Raw genomic sequence first — 19,968 nt, 5'->3', positions numbered from 1 at the left:
TTCCCCCCAATTTTCGACTAACCTAAACACAGATTTAATTGGTTATTATTTTTTAATCACTGTTACCAATTCTGTTACTTACACATCAGCAAAGCCACATGTCCCATGTCTATTTGGTCATTCCACAAAATACACAACCAACAATAGTTCTAGTCAACTCCCAGTACAACTGTCAGTACATAAAATAGACTGTTTGCACTGCTATGTATGGAAGTAATACTAAATACTGTGTGTTTAGCTGATGCTATTATTTTTAAAAAAAATGAAAAAGAAACACCATTTTGAATTAGTAAAGGTAATTAATTCAGATTTATTATTGCCTTCAAATTTGTGCTTTTTTTTTTTAGTTTTAGAGTTATATTTTGATCAGAATTTTTGTTATAAAATCTAGGCTTTCGACTTCCCGGTCATGACCTGTCTCCTACATTACCCACAGTGCAGTTCGGTTTGACTCAATTCATCTCACTCACGCAGCTGTAAGAATCTTGACACAACTTTTTCAGCTTAATATGTCATGGTAGTCCTTGAGACGTAAGTTGACTTTGGTAGGTAGGTGTAGTTGCTCTTTGTTTTTTTTCATTACTGTTGAATTGATACTATGAGGACGTGACGTTCCTGTTTGTAAGTGATGTTGTTTCATAAGCAGGCGTGTCTGATGTCTCTATTTCTTTCATCATCAAATTATGCAAATTACGCCGGACGTGGAGGCAGACGAGGACAGATCCGTGTTATCCAAAATGGCGAACCGCGACAAGGGTAAGCAGGCCTGTTCTCTAATTGCACGTCATTTAGCCGCCTCGTGTAAACTCCAAATACGCGCGCTATCTGCCGTTTTAAGCTTTTCAACAGATTTGGTTGTCCTTACAACTTTTTAGCACATTTTCGCTGACTTGTTTGCAAGTGTGAGTACCGTTAGCCAACTTTTCAAGGTGTTAGCTGATTCTAGGAGCATCCTAACCTCTCGTTAGCCGTCAATACGCCTAGTTAATAGTTAACTTAGCGCTGCCCTGGTTAAACTGACGAATGATGAAAACACCCGAAACGCTAACATAAATTAATGCTAGTGTACTTGTTATTAAGCTCTCACTCCCGCACATGCTGACTATTTTGTTTCCATGTGCATGAAGAACTGGAAGAGGAGATCTATGATAAGGTGGTGGACCTGACAGAGTACGCCAAACGCCAACGATGGTGGAACCGTTTGTTCGGTAAAAATTCTGGGCCTGTAGCAGAGAAATACTCCGTGGCTACTCAGATAGCCATAGGAGGCGTGAGTGGATGGTAAATATTCTCATTGACAACTCTTCCTCTCAGTTCTGTTGAGATTAATGTTACACAACGTTTTTATGTTAAACCTTCCCAGTAGTTATTTTTGGTTGTCACGAAGGAGCTTCTGTCCCCTTGTCAGTCTTTTCTCCTTCCTGAATTCAGAGCGAGGTGTCAGGCTACAGGATGCAGGGGAAAGTAATAACATTATTTATGTAGCACTTTAAAAAAACAAACATACAGTTTACAAAGCACTTTTGACAGACAAAGCAGAGAGCAGTAACACAGGGTAAGAACAGAAAGTCCCGGTCATTTACTCAGATCACTCAATGAATTCATTTTATCTGTGACTAAAACACTGCTAACTTGCTAAAAGTAGAAGGATACATTTAAATGATAACATGCTATCTTAAAGTTAAGAAATATCTCTCTGCTCACTTTGCTCAAAATTCTAAAACAATATAAAAAAGGGAATTAAGTCCATTGATTTTACAATGGCTTCTTGTAATTTTTCTGCTAACTCAGGCTTGATGTTGTGGTTGTCATCCCTAATAATCCTGTTGGCAACAACCTGTAATGTTTATGGGTATACATCATGATGGTGTGTCTTTGTAGGTGTGCTGGATATCTCTTTCAGAAGGTTGGAAAAGTTGCGGCTACAGCAGTAGGGGGAGGGCTCCTGTTGTTGCAGGTGTGCTTTTATTGTGATGTATAAACATGAATGTGTTCATTGAAGATACGCATTTGTGAGATCCTCTCTGCATTGACTTCTCTCTCCTGGGATTCTCTCCAGATAGCTAACAACAGCGGCTACATCCAAGTTGACTGGAAGAGAGTAGAGAAGGATGTCAATAAGGCTAAGAAGCAGATCAAGAAGGGCACGAATAAAGCTGTCCCAGAGTTAGACACGTTTGTTGAGAGGGTGAGTTCTCGATTCTACTCACAAACACACACGCAGAGTGGCAGCATTCATGTTGTTTGATATGTAAGAATGCATCCTAGCCTTTTATGTATGTTACCCGTGAACCATGTTGTATCATTTTAAGATGTAATGTTTGCAGGGCTCTTGACAATCAAAAAGAATCTCAGTGAACTACAGCTGCAGAGTACCTCCATTACAGATCCACCTATAGACATTTTTTTCAGTTGCAGTCGGATTCCAATTCACATCTGCTGATGCTGATTTAATTTTGTTGAACATTAACTTTTGGGGGAGGGGGGTGGGCGTTATATTTGAAGTTGCATTTTCAGGCTGTAAAACAAAGTTTCCCACAGATTTTGTAAATACAAATGCATGAAACTTAAATGCATTCCAAAGTGATTTATTCAAACTGTATGTATGGATTAGTGATGTGTCTCATGGTACATTACAGTGATTTCATGCTCCAGTGCAAGTTATGCAATTGAACAAGGATTGGTACATGAATCAGTGTCATTATCCCAATATCTGATCTAATACTGGAGCAGGAATATTGCAGCACTTCATCATGTTTTCCCCTTTATTTAAATTAGCGTAGAGGGGGCATTCAAGATGGGAGAATGCTGCATCAGCTCCTGGTCTCAACATACCTCTGTAGTGACAGAAGTTCAGCGATGAAGGAGTTCTGTAAGAAATGGATCAGTAACTTTTTAAATGCGGGTCACAGAGGAGCACAGCGGGGAGCGGAACATCCTCAGGCAGGCATACAGTCTGAGGACGCTCCACTTTGTTCATAACCAAATTTGAGATGCTGATTCATGCTGAATTTTTCATGTACATGTTTTGTTTTATCAAATCAATTTGTAGAGGAATTATTATTAGGGAAATTACAGATTCCTGGATATCCCCAGGGACTTCTATTTCTTTGTTGACAGTCCTTAAAAACGAATCCCTGTGCACAAATCTACGAAGGGATTATAGCCTCCTCAACAAAATAATATGCACTGTTAACATATTGAAGTGCACAATCTGCCTGTAGGCTAGCTGTTGCTTAGTCTGCTCCAACTGGCCTGAAAATAATAGATTACTCCTGGAAGGCTATTGAGAGAATTGTAACCAATGAGATATGAATGATATATGAATGGATGATTGGTCTGACAAGAGACCATCGACCAGCTGACCAGAAGTCTACAGCTCTGAATGACTGAAGGGCAAAATCTTTGTACTTACCGTCAAACATATTAAAGAGATGTTCCAGCTTGTTTGTTGGAGAATGAGCTGCGGGCGTACCAAGTGTAATGGAGAGCTGTATGTTTGGCACCAAATGTTACTACTGTGCACGCACTGAAACACGGCATTTGTCTCCCTCAGTCCACAGAGTTTGTGAAGAAAAACATCGTGGTCACAAGTGGTTTCATCGGAGGGTTTCTGCTGGGCCTGGCATCCTAGGTTCTGACAAATGACAAGAACCTGTGTCATCGCGATATCATGAAGAGCTTCAAGGGAAAAGTGATAAACTGTTGCTCAGCATGTCAACATTTCCCATTAGCTTGTATCTACAGACGGGTGACAAATTACAGGATCACCCTCAAACAGTGACCTCTACCACCATGATCAAAATACCAAATGAGGGAATATTTTATTGGAGAGCTTTGGGCCTCACTTGGGAAATGTTCATAAAACACTTTTTTTTGTACCTGGCAGTCACACTAGCTTGCCAAGACTTCCAACAGATGTCAGATTAAACGGTTACAAATAGCCAACAGGTGTTGCTTTCTGTCTGTAAGACTAAGTAGAGGGCTAAAAAAGTTCAAAGACGTAATTTTTACATGAAGATTTTATGATTGAGACTTAAGTGTTCCTCCCTCCAGTACAGATTCACACACTCAGTCCCACCTCATCTCCACTGACCCTCATTGTGAAGGCAAGAGGGATGTAATGAAGAAGAGCTCTGGAATGCACTTGACCTCATTTTAATAGTCAGCATTGCCAAGAGACATAAATGGCAATACTGTAATGAACAATATACTGCTCAAAAACACTAGTAATGTATTGGTATTTATTTATTAAATGTTCAATGTGCTCACCTCCAGGCTGTCTCGCCAGTGTTCCAGGGTTTTCTCCCTAAAACTGAAGTACTTATTAAGCCACTGACTAAATGCCACCTTACTTAAACAGTTAATTTTGACTGGTCCTTTAATTTGTCACCCGTCTGTCTCTCTGCATAAACTGCACACCCTTTTGTCTACTCAAATACTGTACCTCCACAAGACATGCACTGTCAGTATGGACGTAGATCACAATGCCCATTGAGAATATTCCATTTTACAGCTCGAATAGAATGCATCATGCAGAGTTTAAAATAAGTTCTGTTAGAATGTTGTATTGATATAATTTTACCTATAAGACTTTGTACAACAATCAAAGGTAACTGGCAATGCTGTCCCTTGTTGCCCAGTAGGACAGTCCGAGCAGCTACGTGTGTACATATATTCACCTTCAGTGGCTAGTGGTTTCCAAAGTTGTTGCCTGTGTCATATTTACCAATAATGAATCATATTCAGAAGGTAAAACTTGAATTTTACTCTCAAGTGCTGATTATAGGGGATTGGTATGCCTTTATTGTAGAGGTGACACGTGTGACAGGTTATGTCAGCCTCCCCCTTATCTTTTTTTAATGTATTTTATTAAGCAATAAAATTATGCTTTAGGTAATGGATGCTGTGGTTTGTCCTGTTTGATGAATAAATAAAAAGCTGTTTATCATTACAAGGAGTACCTTGATTTGATCTTAAAGAGGGTGATATTTCATTTTCTGATCTTGATATTTCAATATCTGAACAATAAATGAGAATATTCAAAGTGTTTGATACAAAGACTTGCCTCAAATTTTAGATACATTTCAAAGATATTTGTGTGGCGGTTCTTTACTAAAGTCTCACATTTTAAGCCATGCCAGTGTCGGACAGCAGGTTTATTTCGCTGTGTCCTTCCATTTAGGACTTTATCATAGGACCGCCCCTCATCAACGTTTCCATGGCTACCATCAACAGATCTTTTCAACTGGACTGTGCTGACCCACTCAAGTTTTACAAATTACTGCCATGGCGTTACCGTTTCTACCTGGTAATTCTCCAAATAAAAACGTAAGTGTTAAATTTGTTCACTTATGTTGACTGATGAGTTCTTGAAATGATATTTAAATTGATTTAACTCCGGTTCTTTAATCTATGCTAAGTTTTATTAGCAAAAATATCAGTCCTGTGGGAGGCCGGCCAACGTACTTAGCAATTAAATATGTGCTGAATGAGTTAACAGCAGAAAGACAATTGTGTTCATTTGAAATAGCCAGAAGAAATCTGAAAGCATGTAGCTATGATGTTAGCTTCCTGCTGATAGCATGTAGCTATAATGTTAGATTACTGGAGCATTTTCCCCTAATTATTTCGCAAATCGTAGTTATACTCAACAGCATTTCTACAAAGTTTTCCATAAATTCTGACGCGGTGTGCCATCATGTTCATAGATTATTAATCTTAGTCAGATTAATTTTAGCATCTGTGTGTGTGTGTGTGTGTGTGTGTGTGTGTGTGTGTGTGTGTGTGTGTGAAGTAGCTTTTTTTATAGAGCATGGAAAACATCTTCCTTCTGTGTTCCAGGTGCTTAAGGATCGATTCCATAAATCTCAACATTTTGACTACAACAATGGAGTCCCTATGCTGGTGGGGATGGAAAAGCTCAGCATTGGAGGAGAGCTGCTAACCAACCAGCAGATCAGACCCAAATGTTCTGTCTACCCCACTGGAGAGGGCAGTGATGTTCCATCATGGGTGGCTTTTGACAAACAGGTTGATGTGGGATTTTACTCATTTGTCAATAAAGCATAGCTCAAAATATCTATATAGCGACCTTGATTGGGCATTTGCAAGAGATTTATTGGTGCTAGTGCTTGTTCTCATTAAAGCATTCTAGAAAAGCCTGAAATCAGTTCAATTTTGTTGTGTAAATCTCATTGACAAAAATCCACTTGGTTCCTGCAGGCTCTGTGTTTTGAGGCCTATTTTCAGGAGGTTGTTCCTGAAGCTCAGAACGAGATGTACAGAATCAGAAAGTGTAAGATCTACTTCTACCTGGAAGATGATACAATACAGGTGGTGGAACCCGAGTACAAGAACAGTGGCATTCCTCAAGGTGTGGTGTCACTGGAAAAGATATGTTTTTATTTCACAACCACTTTTCTGCATTTGACACTGTAATCTGCCACATAAAAAAATCAACCAAAGTTACGCTTCCCTCGTGTATGTCAATCCTTGTTGTCCTCTGCTGCAGGAACACTTATTCGCCGTCAACGTATCCCACTGCCCCCCCCAAATGGTGACCAGTTCTTCAACAGCTTCCATTTCAACATTAACCAACAGATGGTGCTGTACTCTCGTATATTCACTCTGACCAACTGTGACCCTTTCACGAGGAACTTTCTCACAAAACTTGGGGTGCGTTTAAATGACCCTGTGACTGTACCTGATGACCCTTACTCCAACCTGCGAGAACAGGTAGGCTGCTGTTTAGTTATATTTCTAATTTTCTGTAGGTGTTCTTATTGAATGATAACAACAGTCGAGAATTATATTTATCATGAATTCATACAGAACACAGATGTCAGCCCAGTTTACCAACAGGTTTTGTTATTCTAACTAAAGAGAAGCTAATCATACTGTATGTGAAATGAGAGTAATAAAATCATTTACAATAAAATCATTGGAAATTCATTATTATTTGTTATTTATTATTTATAATTGTGAATGATGATACTTGGTTTATGATTGAAAGCATAAGATAATGGCATGGTGCTCTGTAACGGCCCACTTTACAAAAACCCAAGGGCACTTATTATTTATCTTACAATATTAAATAACAGCCTTGTATGCTAGAAATAGGAAATGTATGGAATATTTCAACAGGCTTTTTTTCTTTTTTTCAAGCAAGCAATTCATGGCACTCAATCAAAAAATTAAAAATTAATTTTAATTGAAATTATTTACAAATAGTAATTATATCATATGCGTTTTCGTAAAGTGACACTTAACGTGTTTATTACTGTATTAATGTTCCCTCATCCAGATGGAGGAAAGTATGAAGCCGCTGCGGCCATATGAGAGACGTGACTCTCTGAAACAGTTTTTGGACCATGACCGCAAAGTCCTGCGTTTCTTCTGCTTCTGGGACGACACAAAGTCCATGTTCGGGGATGTACGGCAGCTCATCCTGCATTATTTCCTGGCTGATGACACCATAGAGATCTTGGAGGTCACCTCCCCAAACTCTGGCAGAGATTCCGCTTCCAAATTCCTTCGCCGCAGCAAACTGCCAAAGGTGAGTTGCTCAAGAAGAGTCCCCTAGGTCATGGACATTCCTGAGTACTTACATCCCTCAATGGACAACCTAATCAATTCTGATAGATAAGATATAATTTCAGCTGTTTTAATTTTTATTCCAAACTGAGAAGGTTTGCAATGCCTTTCTTTCTGGTTGGATGACCACCACCACCACCATCATCAAGACTTCATCGACTCTGACAGGACTGCTGTAGCATCCAGTCTCCCTCGAGCAGTTTGGCTTTCTCCCCCACTTACTAACTGAAGCCTAATTTATCCTGAAAGACAGCCAGGCCTCAATCGTGTGTGTGTGTGTGTGTGTGTGTGTGTGTGTGTGTGTGTGTGTGTGTGTGTGTGTGTGTGTGTTTACAGACCAGTTATTGTGTTTGTTCTGTTGCCTTTCATGAAATGTCAGCCCTAAAGGTTGACCAGAATCTGCCGTCCAATGGAAACTCAACACAAAGTTAATGACAGATAGCCCCCATCACACACACACACACACACACACACACACACACACACACACACACACACACACACACACACACACACACACACATATATACTCATTACTCAGTTTCTACTTCCTCTGCATGGTTGTTTATTCTTTGTCTGCAGCAAACCCAGTTGAAGCAGCCTGGACAGATCACAGATCGCACAGTGCTCAATGTGCTGGCTTCGTCAAGTCAGGGAAAACGCTACATACTGGACAATCTCAAAGTACGTCTCTAAGTATGGCTCAATCATGCTCACAACAAATCTTGTGCTGGGATGAAAACTAGTAAAAATTAAAAATTAGATGATGTCTGGGAATTGCTGCATTGACAAATACGGATGAAACCAAAACTTTGTGGAGACCTTGGTCCAGTGGAGAGAGATTGTAGACAACAATGTTTTTTTAGTTTGTCTAAAAAAGTTAGCGCAGTGTGAGATCCATGGACAAATGCTTTTCTAACTCTAGGGGTAAAGAACTTGGCTGCCCTTACCCCTGTAGCACACATTTGGAATGAATTGGAGGGTCGTCTGCATGCCATCAGTCAACATCAGTGCCCAACATGGTTGTAGCAAATCACTGCAGCCAGATTCCAAAGTATAGTGGAACTCATTCCCAGAAAAGTGAACATTAATGCAACTGGAATAAGATGTTCATTACTCACATCTGGGTGTAATGATGGGATGTCCACACACAAGCAGGTGTGAACTGGGGTTATTTACAGCTGCGTAATATCTCAAAGAAGCTGAGCCAATTTCAATAAACTCAACAAGTGTGGTCCCCTCCCTCTCTGTCCTCTCTCTGTTCTCCTGCAGACAGGAGCTGTCCAGGAGGAGTTCTGTAAGGACAGAGATCTAATGCTCGGTGGGGAGGTGAATGTGTGGGGCAGGAGAGTGATTATCTCAGATTGTGATGACTTCACCAAAGACTACTATCGCTCCAAATATGGGATAGGTAATCAGTACTGCTTTTATCCAAGCAAAATTGTATTATATGATTTACATTTCTTTTTTGTGATGTCAGTGCTATAGCCCCCCTACTAGGGTTGCTGAAATTACCATTTTTAAGTGTCAGTTTCTTTTCAGTGGAAGAAGGGGGTGTCACTGAGATAACCCTTTCTTCCCTAACACTCCAACATACATTTTTTTCCCTGTGGTCTTTGCTGTAACCTGTAAAAGTAACAAGAGCACCTTCAGTATATGATTATTAGACACATTCTTAACTAACAGCTATCTAAGCATTAACTAAATATAAGTTATGTACCCATACTATGAAGTGTTACAATTTTTAATCTCATGTTACTTGTGTATTTTCTAATGCTCATGCTTGCATTACAATAATCCAACCACTTGGTGGCAGTAAGATCAAGTGTCATATCTTTGTGACCATTTACTTTGGATGGAGATAATTGGTACAAGAAGGGACAATGTCACTGTCACACAATATATGTTTAGTCTGTAATGTTGGTGCAGCTTGTAAGAAATGATCTAGTCCCCTCAGTCCCCTTGTTGATGGATGTTCTGCACAGAACCAGTAACAGAGTCCAGAACCACTGTCTAGCTGACATTAGATACCAGGGCCTCCAGTGCTGGTATTCCTCCCTGCCTCCACAGATGAAGGCATTGGGGACCACAAGAGGCACACTGCTCCCCAGATGGAGTAACCCAAGCTGGCTTGGGATGAGTCTGCCACCCTGGGCAGGGTTTGGGGCTCTGTGCATTAGTCGCGGTAGTAAAGCAGGCCGAGCCCCCATTGACAGTCCATTATGATGGAGGGTCCTGTCGGACTGTCAGAGGTCATCTCAGGGTTACAGTCAGCCCAGGCTGCCATGATCTTTCATGAATAGATTACCTGTAACCTTCTGATCATTTCAGCTCTCCTCCTGGTTTTCTTTCTTCTTTTAAGTGTTTTGTCTTTTGTCTCTCCGTCTTCCCCTCAGAGGACTTCACCCCAGTGCAGTACAAAGCTCCCGCAGCCCCAAAGCCCCCGAGGCTCGTACCTCCCTATAATGGCTTTGGCTCAGAGGAGGACTCACTAAGCTTCTGCCAGGGCTTGCTGCCCAAGCCCCCGAAGAAAGATTTCCACAAATTTATGGAGAAAGACAGGTTGGATAAGTTGCAGTCACAGTCACAATCAAATTATACACTGGAATATTTGTGTCTGTGCTCCCGCATTTCTACTGTGTGTCTCCGTAGATGTGGCCTAGACAGTGGTGTCCTGACTTTCCGCGCCAAAATGGTGACCACCGATGAAGTTGACAGAGATAGAGTGTTCTTCATCACCTTCTACCTGAGTGACGACTCCATCAGTGTGTATGAACGACCACAGAAGAACTCAGGTAAAAACAAGTTTCCTCCCACAACATGAGATACACATCTATAACTCTTGTGCTAAATGTTATATTTGTCAGATTCCGTTTCCATCTCCAGAACCTTTTTGCAACAGATGGCGTTTAGCTCTCAGGGATGGAGATATTCCCGTCAATGTAAATCAATATTTAACAGTATTCCTTGTAAGAAAAGCCATAGCTTCTGGAAGTTTCCAAATAGCTGAAATAAAGCAAAGTCTTTGCAGTGAAGGGAGAGGCTGGAGCACCCCACCCTGGTCTTGAACTGGGGTCTACAGGGTACCACATCAGGTTGTGATCACAGTCTGTGAGAATGTTTACAATGCCAAGTAGGGCCAGATGTTGGGGTCAGTGTATATTTTTTTGTACCTTCTGGACCTGGGTTCAAGACCAGGGGTTTGAATCCTACCCTCTCATAACTGAATTCAGTTTTGAATGAACTCATTGGGGGGGGGGGGTGACTCGAAGTAGAGTGGCAGTCTAGCAAACAAAGGGTAGCTGGTTAGATCCTCATTTCCCCTGGTGATCATGTCCAAGTATCCTTGAGCAAGATATGGAACCTTAACTGCTCCTGATGGCCCTGTGAAGGACTGGTGACCTGTCCAGGGTGAACCCCGCATCTCACCCAATGTCAGCTGGGATAGGCTACAGCCCCCCCGCGACCCTTAACGGATAAGCATTATAGAAAATAGATGGATGGCTGGATGGATGAACTAATTCAAAATTATTTAAAAATTATCTCTAGTGTTTTTACATAGTAAATCCAGATAAATATATGAACTATTTAAGCTGAAAGAACAACTAGTTTTTCAACAAAGTCAGTCAAGTTAAGAATTATTCACTATTCCTTCTGTCTTCTCTCCTTCTCTCACAATATGTCCGCCAGGTATACAAGGTGGTAAGTTTCTGGAGCGTGGTCGTGTGAAGAAGCCGGACCAGGAGTTGTTTAAGAGCAAGCCATCTGAATACTTCACAGCTCAGGATCTGTATGTCGGTGCTACCATCTGCCTCAACAGTTGGCACTTCCAACTTCTGCAAGCTGATAAATACACGTTGAACTACATGGAGAAGCATGCTGAGGAGGTGTGGAGTTTTCTAACGTTAATGTGTGGTCTTGTATTATAGCCAGAGCTGTGTTGTCAGTTAGCTTTTCTTTAAACAATATTCATTGTAATAGTGTTGTGAAGTTCATGTGATCTCTGTGTATAATTGTTTAAAGTTCCCCAAAGCCAATGTTGGCAACATCCTCAGTAAACTACGTTCGGCTCCAGAGGAGAAACGGAGTGAGATGAGGAAGTTTTTGGCTCTCAGTGATCCTACGGACACTGGCTTCATCCCCTATGAGGCATTCAGGTACAGTTGCAAATGAGAGTTGAATAAATTCCCCCTTTGCAAGGATTTAATTTGGTGACAAAACCTGCTTGGTTGGACAAAAGCCCCCAAGGTGGGTCCACTTTTATGATGTGATGACCCTAAATTCCTCTCCATTTACTGTGATGATGGTGCTAAAATGCAATTCCATTTAAGATGATAGTACTAGCACACAGTTATACAGTGGTGCAATCAGAGCGTCACAGAAAGACGGACATACATGCAAATCTGCTCTTTGTTAAAAAAAGTCAAGAAAAAGCCTTCAAATATTGGCGTTGAAGTGGGCTATGTGAGACATAAGTTTGTCGTTTCTTTGTGTTTATATTTGTTTGTATGCGTGGCAGGGGCCTGCTGATGGATTTGCAGTGCGGGTTCACGGAGCATGAAGTGCTGGTGCTGGGCCGATGTTTCTCTGAGCCCAAGCAACCTGAGGAGGATGTGGGTCTGATGCTGGCTGTGGCCCAGGACTTTCTCAAAAAGAAGAACTTTGAAAAGTTCCTTGACATGAGCAGAGCTTTCGCACACCATGACCAAAACAAGTAGGTTGATGCTCACACAGAACACAGTTGTTGGCTGAATGAACACACACACGCACGCATGCACTCCGGCAGATAGCGTCACAACAAGACCTCAATCGTGCAGCCAGTGGCCCCATATCTCAGAACTGCGATTAGTTCCAGTCATGTGAGAGTGGAGTATTGGAACCAGATGGACCCACAACATCTGTATGACATGGAGCTCCACAGAACACACACACACACACACACACATACACACACACACACACACACACACACACACACACAGAGTATCGCTCCTTATTTCCTCCCATTAAATCACAGATTGTCACTGTTTTTTCTTACTACTGGTTATACGCCTCTCTCAACACTGACTTCACTTTGACAGAATTCTTACACAGTTTTTACAACAGCAGTAAATGTGTATTCAGTTGTGAATCGGGCTGTCACTTTCACAACAAGACTATCATGTGTAGTGATACACTTGCTCTATCTGTGGACAGTTGTAACAAAATAATAGTAATATTAAATAACTTATGGCCAGTGAAATTAAACCATATAAACTTAAAATATTGTAAAGCCTAACATCTGAATGTGTATTCATTATTACATATTAGAGGCGGCACGGTGGTGCAGTGTTTTGCACTGTTGTCTCACAGCAAGAAGGTTCTGGCTTGAGCACGGGATCTTTCTGTGTGAGTCTGCATGTTCTCCCTGTGCCTGAGTGGGTTCTCTGCGGGTACTCCAGCTTCCTCCTACAGTCCAAAGACATGCAAGTGGGGACAAGGCTCATTGATACTCTAAATCACAGGGGTCAAACTGATCCAGTAAAGGGCTGTGTGGCTGCAGGTTTTCATTCCAACCAAGGAAAAGCACACCTGATTCTACTGAAATCAATCAAGCTGTGTTCACACAGCTCATTGGTTGGATCAGGTGTTGCTTTTGCTTGGTTGGAATGAAAACGTGCAGCCACACAGCCCTTTACTGGATCAGTTTAGGACCCCTGCTCTAAATTGACGGTAGGTGTGGCATGAATGGTTGTCTGTCTATATGTGTTGGCCCTGTGATGGACTGGCGACCCTTCCAGGGTGAACCCGCCTCACGGCTAAAGGCTGCTGGGATAGGCTCCAGCCCCCCGCAACCCTTAACAGGATAAGCGGATGAAAACGGATTGATTGTTACATATTAGTAACCATACATCTATTCATCAGCTTTCAATTGTTTATCTGAAGTTGGGTCGCAGAGGAGGCAGTTCCAGCCCTGGCCAAGTCACCCAGTTCTCACTGGGGGATCCCAACATGTTCCTATGCCAGCATGGACATATAATCCCACCACCTGGTCCTTGGTTTGCCCCCCATCCTCCAATCACGGATGACTGAACATCTTGACTTTTTCCCAAGGGAGACACCTGCCATCCTCCTGTGGAAACCCATTTCAACTGCTTGTATTTGCAGCCTAGTTCTTTCAGTCATGATCCATATTTCCTGATCATAGATAAGAGTAGGAAAGAAGACTAGCTTGAACATAAAAAGCTTGTCATCATGACAGTGCTCAACCTTGTGTCTCTAGGTTGTGCACACAACCCTTGAGTTCACCTTGTCTATTCTAACCCTAACCCTTTAAAGTACACACTGGTACTGCTATTTTTCAGTGTGCACAGTAAGGACTACCCTCCCTTCCACATGCAGTAGACTGCGCTGTGACATGTGTTGGCTTAGCTGAAGCAAATTAATAATCAATGGTGCCACAAGGTCAAGCTGCCTTATCTGTTCATATGACCATGTTGACACCCTCAGATAGTGTCAGATTGTTCATCATCCCAGTAATCAAATGGTATGACAGGAATGACCCTCTGGACCATCTGGCATCACATTGGAAAACAACTGGTCCTAGAGGACAAGCGTTCCCTGTCTCTCACACACACACACACACGCACACACACACTCACACACTCACACACAGTCACTGTGACACAAATTTAGTTTGAGACATTTTCTATAAATAAGCTATTGATCAAAACATTTTTGTCTCTTTTTTCATGCTAGCTCATGTTGCTTCTAATATTTGCCACCAGCAGCAACCTGAGCTAGCATGATCTCATGTGTTTAGCATGTCAGCACTAACTAATGATGCCATCCAGCTCAGCTGTTCCTGTGAAGTTATCAAAATATCCCAAGTGTGGATATATGGATTATTGTCAGTTTAGAGAAGCATTGTTTATACATCCCACTACAATTATGTAAGTGGCTCAACCAATCCAAAACCCCAGTTTGACAATTGAGGCCTCCCGGGCTTTCACTTCAATGACATACCTGTGTCTCTCTGCTTTACTGTGTGTTTCCAGAACTGGCCGTGTCCCCCTCAAAGAAGCAAGAACCATCTGTAAAGCCTTCCAACTTCCCCTGCCTGAGAACTTACTCAGAGTTCTGCTCAGCAAGTAAGAACTCAACTTTGAATGGCTGAAGTTCCCTCAGCATTTTTAGACTGATTTGTTTTCACTGATCTTAAATATAGACCAGTTCTTTTCTTTGTGTTTTAGACTGCAATGTAAACCAAATTTCTGAAATCAATTGGGCCCTCCTTGTTATCCCTAGGTGAATAGACCTCCTATTTATAATGTGGATACACATGTGCTCTAGGTTTGCAGATGGTGATGAGATTGACTACCACGCCTTTCTGGCTGGCATTGACTGGTTGGAACATTCTGCTCCCCCAGTAATCTCTGCAGACACTTTAAAGGTAGGAGGCACCAAGGACAGTAATGCATAAATACAGCAGTTAGAAAGTCCTCAAAGACAGCGCATTCCTCATGCAACAGTTGCTGGAAACTCACCTAATTTTCATTCCATTTTTTGTGACGTTTCCCAAGTTTGCTTACAACTGGCTGGACTCTTAAATGAAAAATTCCATCAGAAAGAGAGAGGAGCACATACACACACACGGGTGGTCAAAAAGGAAGGAAGTAGCTGCTTGTAGGTCCTTTGTTCTTTTCTTTTGCGTTTGTATATTTCCTATGTAATGCTGATTTAACATGCTTTGCCAAAGCCTGATCTAAATGGAACCAGGTGAGGTATGTGTGTGTAGACACACAGTGTACTTCATTCTGTTTTCTTCTCTTTGTTAGTTTCCAGCTGTTCTTTGTCTCACTGGGTTCTAAACTCAAACTCATCATGTCATTTCTGCTCAGCTACTCTGCAATCCTCAATAAGCTCCATGGTAAACCCCCCCAAGAGGCCAGAGAAATGCCTCTAAAAGGCTCATTGCATTCGTGAAGTCATAATGATTGTCTCACAACTGCAGAGGTACAGATACTCATGTAATAAAAGACTGGTAAAGTACTGATTCAATCTATTCACTCAAGTAAATGTACAGAGGTATATTCTCTTAAATGTACTCAAAAGTATAAAACAGAAAAGACTATAGTTTTCACACTTAAGTGATTTTCAGAAACACACAAATAACGTTTTAGCATGTGGCACCCAACATGTATGTGTTAACCACCACGTATGGTGGAGGGTGAACAAGTGGTTGTAAAAGTAAAAAAAATTGTCATAAAAATAAGTCATTAAGTATTGATACTCTACTTAAGTATAGAAACCAAGTATTTGTACTTCTGATCTCTCTTTACAGAATTTCTATCTATTTATCTATTGGGCGGAATGTGGAGCTTATAGAAAGAGAACCCCTATTTTTCTAAGTTTTTGAATCAGCGTTATTTACTCAAATCTTTGAACACACTGGAAATGTAAAATGTGTTTCAAGTTGTTTTAATTTCAGTTGAAGCAAAGTAAGCCAACTCAAAGAATAAGAAGGAGAGGTGCATCATTGTCAAAACTGAATGACTGTGTATGCTGAGTAGTGAGTTGTGTGTTCCTGTCGTCTCCAGTTTGATGTGAAGTCCAGGTTTGAGGCCAGCGAGCTCGAAAAAGTAAAGTACTCGTCCCTTCCGAAGGACGTATTCAACAGTGTCTCCAACATCGACCATCCAACAACTGCCACATCAGCATAGGTACAGGAGGAGGAGAGACGCTTCACCACCACACGCAATTAAACAACATGATGCATTAGCTAAACGTCTGTGTTCTAATTGTTTTTTTGTGATGGTGATGTGTGAAACGACTACAGTTTGTTTTCATGTGCTTGAATCATTTAGCCGGAGTGGGTTTTTTTTAGCAAAAGCAAATAGAAGCGCCTCAGCTGGGTCATTTGAGATTTAGGGGAGGAAAGATCTGACAACGCAGGTGCTTTTTGATGTTCTTTTTTTTGTTGTTGCGTTAATTCCTTCAAGACTTTGTAACGTAGCGTTCTGTTGCCTTGGAACCATATTTCACCCCTTGTCAGCGACACACACACACACACACACACAAAGAAACAACAGGTCTGCACCACATAGATATGAGAGAAAACCCCTCTTTGAACAAACTGTTCACAGACAGCTCCTAACTACTACTAAGACTCATGCACCCTCTGTCTCAGCAGAGGTGTTGACCCTACCGCTGTCCCACATATGACCAGACGTCAGCGGACATTAGAGAAGTGTTCTCTTAGAGGAATCCTGTTCTACCCTGCAGATGGTAGGCAACTTGTGCCATTTTGTTTGCTGATGTGGATGTTGTCAACAGTTTCACGACTGCTTCTCGTTGTTGGGTCCTTCGTCAACATAATTTCAGCAAGGTAATCCTCATGTCACTAGGTTGTGTGCACAATTTGTTGAATCTGAAAACATCCATATCCACAAGGGGCTGAAAAATAAGTCAATAATGCTAAATATTCATATGCACTGCTGATAAACATTGATATTTTCCTTGAAAACATTGACATAATATCACATAATATACAGAGATGGTCCAGTTGTCATGTATTCAAGCTGCTTATAATACATAATACAATAAAGCTATACTCAAAGTGTATTTTAGCGATCAAGTAGTCGCAAATATTTACCTGGAACTTATGAACATGTTTTTTGTTTTTTGGGGGTTTTTTTTGCATCACTTTTTTGTGACTCTAGAAAGCCGAAAGAGTTATGGCACCCCTTTTCCACCAACTAAAAACAACAGTAAAACAATTAAAAAACATCCATGTTCAAACAATGAAGCAGGTTGAATTCTTTGCTACTGTGAACCAGCACTGAAGAGTGCAAGCAACCTGCGCTACCCTGCATGAGTGACAAAGCGGGAGGCTACATCCAGCGTGTACGACTGGATGGAGAGGACATGGATTACACCATGTGATGCTTTAGAGAGTTTGTAAACAGACATTTTTGAACAGTTTAGATGTTAGTCAGCAGTCACCATTAGCTTTAAGCTAAGTATATATGGCTGCCTCCTTGGGTGTCACTCCACATGACAATTTTCCTTAGGAGTAGTAAGCTTATCAAGAGACTACTGGGAAAATGAGGCTGCCTTTGCGCTTCAGAATTCCAATTCACAAGTAACTACAGCCTCATTATATGTTTGGCCTTTACGACGTGGGGATGTTAATGAACCAGAGAAGACAGGTTGTTCAGGTTGCAGCACCACTGTAATCAGAACCAAATTCTACAAAGGGGATAAGTCAGACATGAGGTAATCACTCCCCTCTGTGTAACCAGCACAAGCGCACATCAAACACACTCCCCTCCAGACTCACCCCTTCACACTTCGCACAGAAACAGTGTATTACATCAACCAGAGCATTATCAGGTCCTCGCTGTCTGCTTTCACACTTACTAAATTATTAGTCGCCCACTAACAAAAAACACAGGGTGATGCGGTACGTAGAGCTTCCTTGGTGCACACATTTTCGCCTTCAGAAACAGCGGGAGAGAGAGCAACATGAAGGGACAAAGTTACATGCACACACACATACACATACACACACACACACACACAGACTCATACCCCTCCTTGTCTGACCTTCCTGTCAGTCATGCACCCACACATCCCATTTTCTGCCCTGTCATGCTTTGTGGCACGGCAACAGCCAAACACGTGGGTGGCATTCTCATCTTGGGCTTTGTAATCTGGTTGCGAAGACCATCATTGAGGATCAGGGGTCTCATTATGGAAAAATATTCAAACTGTCTTATATAAAAGGGATATTCTCCAAGAAAAAAAAGAATATTCAGTTGTTAAATACTCACCCTCGTGCTGATGGAAGGTCAGATGAAGTTTTTTCCCTCCACAAAACACAGTTGGAGTTTTACAGGAGAAGGTGTTTACAGTAGTTCCCCAAACTGCTGAAGTGAATATCGACCAGTTTTCAAACATTATATATATATAAAAAAAACACACAATAAAACCATAAAATGCTTCCATACTGCTGTTCCGAAGTAATCCAAGTCAGGTGTGATGGGTTGCATTCAGTTGAATTTCTGGTTTAGCTTCTTTACATAACAGCTCATTAATAACATGGTAGGAGAGGGCTAATAGTTTTGTATAAAAAAAGAGTTAAAATTAAACAAAAAAGATGGAATAAGTGGCAGTGATTTTAGAGAATGAAAAGTATATCATGCAGGATTCTAATGTCACAATTTATCACCTTTCACAACTTACATTAAAGAACAAACAACAAAACCACCATTTAAATGAAAAATATTTGGATCGAAGAAGGATCACACCGTGATGATGTGTCCTTGCAGCACGCCGTGTTTGGTTTGTGCGCGACTGCTATTTGTGTTTCTCCGTCGCTACAAAACAGAGAGAGAACATGGAGAATTGTAAAGAATCTCTTGTTTTCTTCCACTTAACTGCTGTTTTGCTCTGGATCACTGCACTGTAAAAACTGATATACAGGAAAGCCATAAATGTCTCTGGGGTTAAGAAGATCCCAGTGTGTTTTGTTCTCTTGCAAGCGTGTGTGCATGTGTGTGTGTGCATGAGCACAAGCATGCATACGTGCACGACGGGCTTAATGCAAGTCTGATGGAGTCATGGCTAATCTATGAAGTCTAAACAGATATCTGAGAACAAGAGGGGGAACGTCTCTGTTTACTGGCTGCCTGCCGCCCTTTTCTCATGACAACAAATCCTGAACCTGGAAGGCCACAGACTCTCACATCACAGAGCACCTGCATTCACATGGTGTTTTTCTCAGAACCGTTCCCCTGGAGCAGCAAATCTGGGCCGACAGTTCACTCAGAACCAGAGTACATATTTAAAACAGAATTTAACAGCATAAGTAGAAAACTTTGAAGACAAATGCTTGAGTCGTCTTCTGTTTGCTGTGCATTTAAGTCTTTAGGATTAAACCTTGCTCTATTTTAAGATATAACGTATTGTTGTTTTATTCTTAGAATGTCCTCCTTAAAAGTAACTTTCTTGAAAACAGCCGAGTCCAAACCTTTTTCCTTGCCGGGCCAAAAATTAAACTAATATCACTCTTCCACCGGATTATGTTATGAAAAAATATTCCAATAGCATTTTTGTTTTGCAAAAAAACAAAACAAAAGGCATAAACATTGATTTATTGTACATATATATCTATATATGTATACAGTATATAGGTATAGATATATATCTATACATACACATATAAATGTGTTTGTATTTATATATATATATATATATATATATATATATATATATATAAACATATATTTTTTTCTAAGTGACTTTTTTTATTTTTATCCCTGATGTTATTTTACTATCATGTTATTTAGTTATTTATCAAATTCGGCAGGCCAAACCAAACCACAACCA

General features: G+C 41.0%; 2 protein-coding genes across 7 annotated transcripts; both read left to right on the top strand.

Annotated features, from left to right (window-relative positions):
• Positions 1 to 429: 429 nt before the first annotated feature.
• Positions 430 to 4,900, top strand: fundc1 (FUN14 domain containing 1). 6 transcript variants are annotated; one of them, XM_086220206.1, is made up of 6 exons: positions 430 to 545; positions 712 to 756; positions 1,128 to 1,281; positions 1,882 to 1,957; positions 2,060 to 2,188; positions 3,557 to 4,900. In XM_086220206.1, exons 2-6 carry the CDS (start codon positions 738 to 740, stop codon positions 3,632 to 3,634), a joined length of 456 nt encoding a protein of 151 aa, XP_086076332.1. In that variant the 5' UTR covers positions 430 to 545; positions 712 to 737; the 3' UTR covers positions 3,635 to 4,900. The 6 variants fall into 6 exon arrangements, with proteins under 6 accessions (XP_086076332.1, XP_086076333.1, XP_086076335.1 ...); XM_086220207.1 differs by having other exon boundaries at positions 460 to 549; XM_086220209.1 differs by having other exon boundaries at positions 513 to 531.
• A 301-nt stretch (positions 4,901 to 5,201) lies between these two features.
• efhc2 (EF-hand domain (C-terminal) containing 2) lies at positions 5,202 to 17,315 on the top strand. Its single transcript, XM_086220203.1, has 16 exons — positions 5,202 to 5,331; positions 5,845 to 6,033; positions 6,226 to 6,376; positions 6,515 to 6,738; positions 7,307 to 7,558; positions 8,179 to 8,280; positions 8,869 to 9,007; positions 9,993 to 10,158; positions 10,249 to 10,391; positions 11,287 to 11,483; positions 11,620 to 11,753; positions 12,116 to 12,310; positions 14,634 to 14,726; positions 14,929 to 15,028; positions 16,176 to 16,298; positions 16,769 to 17,315. Exons 1-15 carry the CDS (start codon positions 5,290 to 5,292, stop codon positions 16,296 to 16,298), a joined length of 2,250 nt encoding a protein of 749 aa, XP_086076329.1. The 5' UTR covers positions 5,202 to 5,289; the 3' UTR covers positions 16,769 to 17,315.
• Positions 17,316 to 19,968: the final 2,653 nt, after the last annotated feature.

The sequence above is a fragment of the Aulostomus chinensis genome, chromosome 12 (genome assembly GCF_037954235.1).
Source record: "Aulostomus chinensis isolate RoL2024-O1b breed Wild chromosome 12, RoL_Achi_v1.0, whole genome shotgun sequence".
NCBI classification, from domain to species: domain Eukaryota; kingdom Metazoa; phylum Chordata; class Actinopteri; order Syngnathiformes; family Aulostomidae; genus Aulostomus; species Aulostomus chinensis.
This window is presented reverse-complemented; position numbering and strand designations above follow the sequence as displayed.